General features: G+C 30.7%; 1 protein-coding gene across 1 annotated transcript; it reads right to left on the reverse strand.

The window, feature by feature from the left end:
- Positions 1 to 6017: 6017 nt before the first annotated feature.
- LOC113550357 (casein kinase II subunit beta-like) lies at positions 6018 to 10548 on the reverse strand. Its single transcript, XM_026952114.1, has 2 exons — positions 10203 to 10548; positions 6018 to 6490 (listed from the first exon to the last, which is right to left on the reverse strand). The coding sequence occupies exons 1-2, from the start codon at positions 10546 to 10548 to the stop codon at positions 6018 to 6020; spliced, it is 819 nt and encodes a 272-aa protein (XP_026807915.1).

The raw sequence follows: 10548 nt of genomic DNA on the forward strand, positions 1-10548 counted from the left end.
GGACGCGGCCGCATTACTGGGGCACGTTCGATTTGGGCGAAAACCCGTGTACGCGGACTACGACCGTTTTCCGACAGATGGCGGAATGCGCATGACCAAATATGACCCCGGTCGGCGATGGGGTTTATTGAACAACAAACACGCGCACAACTCACATATTCGCTGGCGGTGGCGGCAGCGGGGAAGTCGTTGCCGTCGTCGTCGTCGTCGTCGTCGTCGGCCGTCATCTGGTGCGGAACTTCCGAGGTGGGCGCGGGTGTACCGCGCGAGGAAATAATAAATAATAATAAAAAAAAAATAAAAAAAAAAAATCGCACGACCATCTATTCTTCTTTCGATGATCGTACACGCATAATACAAAGCGCGTAAGAGTTGGTGAAATAAAAAGGATAAAATAATGTGCGTCCAAAACCGTCAAATTCGTTTAGACCGTGTGATAATATTAACGATCATATAATAATATCGTCGTTGTTCGTCGTCACTATAATGTAGTGTACTCGCGGCTGACAACGGGATTTTCCTACTTTCGCCCGGCCGACCAACACTCCGGCGCCGCCACCTCGCACGTCCACCCGCCCCTACCCGCCGGCTTATAAAAATATTTGAGTACACGGATTTTCTCATTTCGGTTTTACGTAAGCCGGCGCCTCGTGTATGCAACTCGTAGTGCGCCGGTGCGCCGGTGTGTAACACGAAAACCAATTCGAACTAATTGCGTCCGGGCAGTGTTATGCATGCGTTCTTATTTTATTATAACCGTGTCGTATCGGCACAATAAATTATTTGGGTACACCTTAAAATAGCTGTTAGCTATATTTTGCTATATCGCCAAGATATGATATTTTGCCGCGTTACACTCGCCGTATAATATTGTATCGATCGTCGTCGTCCGCGTTATTTATCGTTGTTTTATTTTGTTTGTTTTTTCGTCCCGTCATTGCAGCGTATTACCCGCGCCCGCGTTTTGCTCGAAATACTCCCCGGAGGGTCAAGTCGAGCGAAAAATAATTATCGTTGTCACCCTTAGGCGCCCGTGCGACCCTGCAGCGGCGGTGGTATTGGAATAGTCCAACCGCGGCGGCGGTGGTGGTCGTCTAGGACGATTGCGTGCAAAGAAATAGTGATTTGTATTCTAGCCCGGCGGTGTACCCGCGTAATATAAATGATTTTTTTGCTTTGTTTATGATATAATAATACATTTCACATACATTTTATTTTCACAAATGTACGCGTAATTTTATGTACACATCTCGAGGGCCTTTACAGAGCACGTCTTACGCGATACCGCCGTATTTTTGGATACTACACAATAAACGGCGACGGTTTCGATCTAATCTAACGGTTAATGTAGATAAAATTCTGTAAACTTTCGTTTTAATCTTTATCTAAATAAAAGTTATTTGTGCCGTAAAATATGTGATGCAAAACCAAATTAATACGTGTATAGTATTTAATGTTATTTTTTTATAAAATTAAAATAAATATTTTGCTTTGATAATATTGATACCCTTTAAATATTTTTTGTGAAAAAAAAATCAACAATTATCTATAAAGATTTTTTGAAGATCTTAATGTAGAACGTTCGTGTAGTTATTGAATAAATAATTATCTAGGTTTAAACAAATGTTTAATAGTTAAACAAATGCATTACACTCGTGTATTGCCATTGCTGAACGTGAATACTAATAATTATATACGTTGGTTTACTTAATTTAATATTTTTATAGTGTACATTTTTTTTTTTTTTAAATAATATATTGCTTTACAATGCCATTTATGCCAATACTCAATAGTATAAATTATAGTTGCTTGAAAAATGTACTCTATATCCATTATCATAATATGCTATTCATAAAATATAAATAAAAAATAGATGATAAATAGAATATAAAAATATGATATACACTGTTTATTTAACATATCATTTACATAAATAATTCCATTATTACTAACAGATTATATACTATATAGGATATTTGATTTTTATGAAAATATATATTTAAATCTAAACTGTATTACATTAAAGTTAACAGAAAAATAAAATGATTTAAACATTTTAAAATTTCCATTCTGTTTTCATGTATCGATTTGTGTTTAAAACGGTGACTTTAACTCGTAAGATTCATTAAAAATTGTTCGAGTATAATGTGATTCTCAACGATACGTTATATTAATATTTATTATTATCATATTATTATGCTGTTAATGTTAAGATAACTAATTAAAATGTTATACGAATAAATTAATTTCATTTCTTTTGAAAACTTTAGTATTTCAAAGAAGAAGATCAACAAAATTCATACCTTCGGGCATTAAAGAGGATAATGTGAGTGGAAAACCTTTCCAGTGGGATTTCAAAACTTAATTTCAAACGTTCGTACGTGGAGTAATGTTATTTTTTAATCCCTCGTCACTCGATAACAATGTAATAGAATTGAAATCCAATTTTTATCTTCCAATACGTTATGGTAGCCTACAAAAGTTTCCATAGTACTCAACCTTCAATGAAAATTATGTACTGACATTTTCAAAGAATTCATTATTTTATAGGATTCGTTATGATGTATTGAGACTCAAGTAATTTTTTTTAAATCGTTCCCGATAAACTATTCTCAATATAACGTTATTTCAAAGATATAACGTTCTTTAATGCTACATTACACAATTATTAAAAACAACATTATATTGCTTAACTCATAAGAAAACATTTTTTTAAGAAATGTCTCGCCATTAAAATCATCAATCAACTATTAATTTGTAATTGTCTTCTCTTTCGTGTGTATTGATTTTAGATTCTGGAGGCAAAGAGAAAGCTGTCAGCTTTACAATGATGTATGGATTTTTTTTCCAGTAAATACTTTTCAGCATAGTACGAATAATACCGCAATATTTTATGAAATGTGGACATGTGATCATTAGTTTTATCAGGATATGTTGAAAATGAAAATTCCAATTTTTTACAAAGTTTACGAAATAAATTTGAAAATTTACAATGAAATTCGTAGCAACATCAAATGTTTTTTAGGATAAAGATTAAAAAAAATTATATATTTAATGAATTTCTTACACATCCTTATAAGCTAAATAGTACACGGTTTTTAGAAATATAGATTCCGAACGGTAAAAGTTATTGAAATTATACAGACTTAAGTTTTCACAGAAATAAGAACTACTCAATTATTTTAGATTCTAGGGAAAACGATAAATGTATTAATTTTGTATGATTATATTTTTTTAGTATGCTCATACTTTTATTTTTCATTTGAATTTTTTTATTAAAAAATAGAACTGATTAGTAAGTACTTTGATTGTTCAAAAGTAAAAAAAATGATTTTTCAAAATAGCCAGGAAAAAATAGTTATCTATTTACAGATATATCACAAAATAATGTAAATCGTTATTCGGTTACTCTACATGGTTTAAATATGTGATTTTAAACCAATATGAAATTAAAATGGATATAAAAAATAATTATACTTATATAGTTTTTAGATTTTTAATTTCAGTATGAATAACTTATGAGGAACTTTGAATTAAATTTTAAATCATTATAGCTATACATATTTTCAATCACAAAACAATTTAAAATTTGAACTTTAAATGTTTATAAAAAAAAATTGAGCATATTTATTTTAAATATTTATACATAATTATATAAATAACTAATATGAGATTTTGGATTAAATCTTCATAACTTAAAAGTACAAACTAGATCCAATTTGTGTAAATAGTCACAAAAAATGATTATAATCATAATAAATCTTTCTAAAATCAAACATTCATCACTCCACTCAGAATCTAAAATGAAGAAAAACAGTAATTTTTACAAAATACTCGTTTTTGACAAAATCGATTTCGTTTTTTTTCTTATAATTCATAAAAGAATATTAACATACGAGGACTTAAAATATTCACCAAATATTTATATGAGCATTTACTAGACATTAAGTAATTTGATTTTTTTGTTTTATTTTAATGTGTTTCAAACTCAAACTTTTTTCGTTTTCTTTTGATTGATGTATCGTAAAATTATTTTTTAGTTTAAAAATCTTGAAAATTAAATTATAATGCAAGGTTCCTTTTAACTTGTTAGTGTACAAATTCACTGAAAAATATAGTTACAATATTTTTTTTAAAGTTATGATAATCGTTAAATATCGAAAATTTGCAAGTTATTTTGTAATTAAAAATTTATAAAAAATGTAATTTTTATAATTAAAATTTGAAAATATAAAACAAAGTTTGTCATAAGTTTTTATTGCACAAATTAAAAAAATGTAATTTGACAAATATTTTTTATAAACGTCTGAAATTGAAATTTTACGACATTGATGGATATTAAAATAACGATTTCTCATCAAAAGATTTTCTTTTTTTGTTGTGGTTCAAAAATGAATAACTGTAAATACTTTAGATAAAATCGTATTTAACCAAATGCTTAAAATATAAGGATTTCATATGTATAGACGTATAGTTTATTTTGTAAAGCATTTTAATTCTTTTTTAAGTATTTATATGCATTTGAAATTTTCATTTATTTACTTTTATATTACTCTTATATTGTATATTGTATATTTTATTCTGTTTTTAAATGTTGACAAAAAATATTCTCGGTCATTCCAAATGTTTAAAAATTTAGTACAAAGTTTATCATAAATTGTTATCGTAACTACTTAAGAATATTTAAAATATATAAGAACAATATTTTATAATAATTTATTTTAAGTTCAAATTTTTACAAAATTCATCAAAAGCTTTAACATTTTGAGGTTAAAAATTTTAAAATGTTCAATTTTTATAAAAAAAAAAGACTGGAAAATTTAACAAAAAACGTTTTGCATATATATTAAATAATGAGACCAAAAAATCAGAAAAACATTTAAGTACAATATTTTTTCTAGACATTAGAATTTTAAATTTGTTCAAAATTAAATATATAAATTTAGAATAACGATTTTAGTTTAATGTTGTTATCACGAACTCGAAACTAAGATAAACTATCTTAATTTATTTTAATTCATGGTTGTTATTCAAACATAGGATTTGAGGGACATGAAACTTTCATGTATAAAATTATATTTTAATACACAAAGACATTTTAAAAACATTAGCATAATTCTAGCCATTATACTTATTTATATCATTCTACGACAAGTCGACGTGGACTTGAGTATAGACTCAAAACTCTATTATAATAATAAATATTATACATTTATATTACTATAATAATAATTAAATCATAATATTTGCATCTATGTCATATATTTATATATATATATATATATGTATCTATTACTAACTAATGTAATGCATGGGAAAGATGCTATGAGTGAATAAGATAGAACACCATATCAACCAAACCATACTTAGCGAAATTGATGAACGCAGAGAGATACTCAATAACATCGTAGCAAGTCGATGGAAAATGAATATTGATGTGATTGGTCACATATTGAGTGACGAAAATGAACTAATTTATGAAATAATAGAAGGGGAAGAAGTTAGCTGATATGAGGGAAGTGTTAAGAGTGCATATTCAATTGAAAAACCAATCAAAAGAGTTGAGTACAAAAAGAAGGAGAATTAAATATTAATAATACAATAAAAGCAATATAATTACATCATAAAATTTATTTAATTTTTAGGCTGACTGTTTTCGCTCAGAATCTTTTTCGTATTTAAAATTTATTATATTAACAAGTTTTAACAATAATAGTTTTTTTATTCGAATGTAGCATTATGTTTTGTTATAACGATTTATTATTCAACAGTGAATACAATATACAGTTGTAACTCGTAAATAATTATAAATATGAAAACAGAACATTTTCGCAATACACAAATATATGCACAATGCAGCCCTCGCGGAGTCATGCGAGATAAGTAAAATAGGTATGACAGATAAAAAGTAATATATATTGAAAATGCAATGTATTTCAAAAACGTGAGCATCAATAATAATAATAATAATAATAATAATAGACGATTTTAAGAAAACACGACTTTATTATTTTTTACTATCGTTTTAATAACGGGACATTATTATATGAGTTAATAATGTTTAAAACGCGTAATTTTTGGTCACCTGCGTTGGACGGCACGTCAGCGATAGTGTCGGCGGTCGCGGCGATTGATGAAATTCCGGTAGAGGTTGTGGCGCAGTTGGCAACGGAGGCGGTCACGGCGGCGGCGGAGGTGGAGCCGGTGGACTGTAGTTGCATGGTTCGCCTTAGCTGTTGGGTGGCCGCGTTCCGCTGCACGTCGTACGCAGAATCGTGAATTCGGAACCCGTAAAGCTTGGCCACATGCCGACCACTAGGCCGCTGCGGCATGTACTCCGGTCGTGTCATAAACACCATGTGCGGTAGACCGGTGCCGAAGTATGCGCCGTCGACGGCCGCCCCTCTGGTCCCTGCCGGAGGGACGTACACGTCCATGCACCGCGGACAATAGATCCTCACCGTGTCCGACCCGATCACGTCGCAGAGCCCTATAATATGACGAACGACACTCGGTCAATGTATACGTCCCGAATGTAGGTAATGGCGGTAACCACCGCGGTATAGCCATCACGAGCATTTTCACGGGTCGTGCCCGTCATAATAATAATATGCACAGTCCGGCAACGCGGCCACGAGCTGCGATTTGCGTGCAAATGGGACATCGATAACTATTTTACACTGCAGTTCCTTTTAAATTACTTTGATAATCTTAATTTCTTTTTTTTTTTTTTTCAAAATTTCGGGAGTCATACTCTTTTTATCTCCCCCCCCCCTGCCGCGTGGTCTTATACAGTTCCAAATTCGCGTATGTTGCTGAAAAACGATCTCCAAAAGATGCCTATGATGGTAACCATGTCGTTAAAACCTAACTACTCTTAGATTTTGTACGTATTTTTACAACTCTTCCCCAGCGCTCGCCGACAAAAGAATGCGTTATAATTAGCATAACGAGAAAATTGCGATACATCGTGTTTTTGCGGATAACTATTATTCATATTAGAATTACTTTGACTTATTTTTTTACGTTTTTGTCGTCCGAACAAACGAGCAGATGAATTGTAAAATGTCATACAGGTTATGCACACACGAGATTATTATTTAAATCATACACTCGCGTATTACACACAAGTATTATTGCGTTACACGCGTTTCCGTTGATTTATGCTACGTAAAACTCAACTCATATAGGAACTTTATCTTTTCACATGCATTATTATTATATTTGAATATTTCTTTTAATTATTGAAAAAATTCATTTAAGTTTGAACTACACATTGACACAACGATATACTGTCGAAGACGACACAATGAGTGACGCACTTAGCAAGACCAAAATGTTAATTTATTAGTTAAACAACGCCTAACCAATTGCATTTAAATTTTAAACAACCAACGTAAAAATATTTTTAAATAAAATTGCTTTAAATGTTATTACCAGATCCTACCTAATTTCTGTATTATTATGTATCATAATTATCTAAATGACTATTTCAAACACCGATATGCCGTTTCAATATTGCGACGAAATAAATGAATCATGTTAAAAACGAAGTGGAAACCTAAGAGCTGATTTGAGCCTATCGTAATTCATAATGTCATTGTTGAGTTTAGTAGTGCAAAATGGCGGAAATGTCCTTGCCAATTTTTAGCTAGTGAATATTTATACGGAGTACGTACTCATTAAATAGTTAAAAAAGAGTAAATTCCATTAGTTTCAAGAGTTATTACGTACCTATTTTTGAATATATTTCAATTGGCGTCATATCATTTAGATAATTAAAATGCGTAATGCTAAAGGGTTATACGGGTAAAAATATATCAATATTATTATGTCAAAGACTGAAAGACGTATAAGTACATAATACTGTAGAATGTATAGAAATTAATTACAAATTACACTTGGCTTTGACTTATGTATTGTATTTACGGTGAGTGTTCACAAATTCACCGATTATCTGAAAAACTGATGTATTCGACAACAGTGCGACGAGGGGGGTATATATTATGTATATTATTATATTTCAAGTCGAGTGTAGAATACGAGATTTGCCGACAACAACAGACACGACTCGCCGCACTGTACCGTACATAATAATATTATATAATATGCACGCGTGCAAAACGGAAGCGGATCTAAGACTCTTGGCGAAAACTAAATTAATGTGTGGTGTGAATAATGGTCACAATGTCGACGGCAGTTTAGACACAGCGGTGGGTGGAGGAGTTTAGATCATACAAATACTTTACTCTATGGTACATGTCGTGTATGTTATGTACGAGGGGAATATTTTAAAAGTAAACACTGCTAATATTCTCTATATAAGAGTATTAAAGTTTTGGGAAACATGTATTCATAAAATATGAACTCGTTACCAACAATATTTTTTATTGAAAAAAACTATGCTTTTACTGTTTTTATCATTATCGTTTTACCGAGTTTTTCCTTTTTTGAGTGGCGATTTATATTTTTTAAATTTTTTGAAAATATCAATGTATAATAATCGAATTTAAAATAAGTAGTTAAATATTTTTTGATTAGCTAATTTACTGCTAGTTTTACATTCGATTGTTTTATATTGAAATTGTTAGAATAAATGTTTAGTTTATAATTGAAAACTAGCAAAAACTATAAAAAAAAATACAAATGAAAATTATTAATGTTAGCCCCGCAATACAATTTTGTTTACTTATGATATAATATGTTATTATTTATAGTTTAATAAATAATATATATTATAGTAGGAATATGCGTGAATCATATGTATATATTCCTCGTCCTCACGAACACCTAATTGGTTTAATAATAATTATATTCACAGGTATGTGAGTTACTTTATATTTTTACGATCCGGTTTTATGTGAATTATTTTATATATATTTAATGTTCTACCAGTAAAATGTGCATTTACCATAGCGAGTAGGTACTTAAGACATTGTTTTTATATATTATATTATCTTTATAACATTGTTGGTAAAATCAACAGAGTTATTTAACTCGTATATGGCTATATATATATATTAATAATTATCATATCGTTGAGATATAAAAGGCCTACAAATAAGTTATTAATACTAGCTGTATTTTATCCGTTGTTATGATTTATTTTATATTATTTATTAACAACAGTTATAATAACTATAGCAATTTATACCCATATCTTTTTAATAACATTTTTTCCTAGGTTAAGAGTACTCCCCAAACATTAACATAAACATGAACATAGGTATACACATAGCGCAAATATCTCACAATAGAACAAATTAGTCGCTGACCTCAGTTTAACCCTACACGGTACACAAACACCAATGGTGTATTTACGGGGAAGAGGTCCGTGGCCCATGGGGTACGAACAGCAATTGACCCCCTCAACAATTGACATTCGACCATGTTCATTTGTGTAGTTTTACGTATAGTAATAAAAACGAAAAATAAATATTTTCATAGCATAGTATATTATGCGTAGTTGCCAGTTCTCACAGTTGATATTTTTGAAAACAAAATTTGTTACATAAAAAAAAAAAAGATTTTCCAGAAAAATGATTCTTTTAAACATTAACAACGCTATAGTTTTAAATCTTAAAAATTTACATAAACATACAATTTCGATATTTTTAGAATATATATTTGTATTTATAATAGTATTAAATAATTAATTTTACTGAAAACAATACATATTCTAAATTTATTTTCCTACTTTGACGGGCACCCGTTTTGGGGATTTTTTTTCAGATATTGAATTGTTTAATGTTAAAAACATTGGTCCAATCAGAATTTAATATTCAGCTTTAATTTTTAGTCCGTACTTTATTGGTAATATAATGGATAAATTTAATATAATAGCTAAATTTATTACTACAAATAGTTTATTTTAAAATAACTTTTTTTACTTTGTATATTTTTTATTCTTATTTTTATGATTTTTTTTATTTTCTAAAAAAGTCAGGTTTTTTTTAGAAATATGTTGTTTTAAAATTCTTTAACTCTTTAATGTTTTCCGAGGCTCTGGGAAAAAACTCAATACCCCGTTTTTCGGCATTTTATTCCCTACGGTACTGTGTTACGAAAATAGTCTGTACCTCTCACACGAAAAATTCCTACATTTGCCACTGACATACACACACACACACATACACACGTCAAATGGTTTACATCATACTGCGTAGTGGCACCCTATAGAGTATTTTAATGATATTTTGTACCTATGGGCAAGGCAGCCGAACGTCTGCAGTTTTCTCGCGGACAATGTCCATAACAGCCGACCAAATAGTTCTCGAGTATTTTAGCGATGCCCCGAGGTGTCATTACGTACCGGGCATGTACCAGACCGTAAAACAGCTCGGCCGCCGATTGAGTGTTGAGGTCGGCTGTGACGCGTGAGTACGGAGCGTCGCCCAACACGACGCGGACCGCCGTCTCGTAGTCCGGCAATGTTTTCTCCAGCCCGACGAGATTAAACTTGTCTCGGATGTACGACACGTCCACGGCACACATGAACGCGTTATCCGGCCTGTTCAACAGTCGTCGGATCCACGGCGAAGAATTCAT

The sequence above is a fragment of the Rhopalosiphum maidis genome, chromosome 1 (genome assembly GCF_003676215.2).
Source record: "Rhopalosiphum maidis isolate BTI-1 chromosome 1, ASM367621v3, whole genome shotgun sequence".
Classification (NCBI taxonomy): domain Eukaryota; kingdom Metazoa; phylum Arthropoda; class Insecta; order Hemiptera; family Aphididae; genus Rhopalosiphum; species Rhopalosiphum maidis.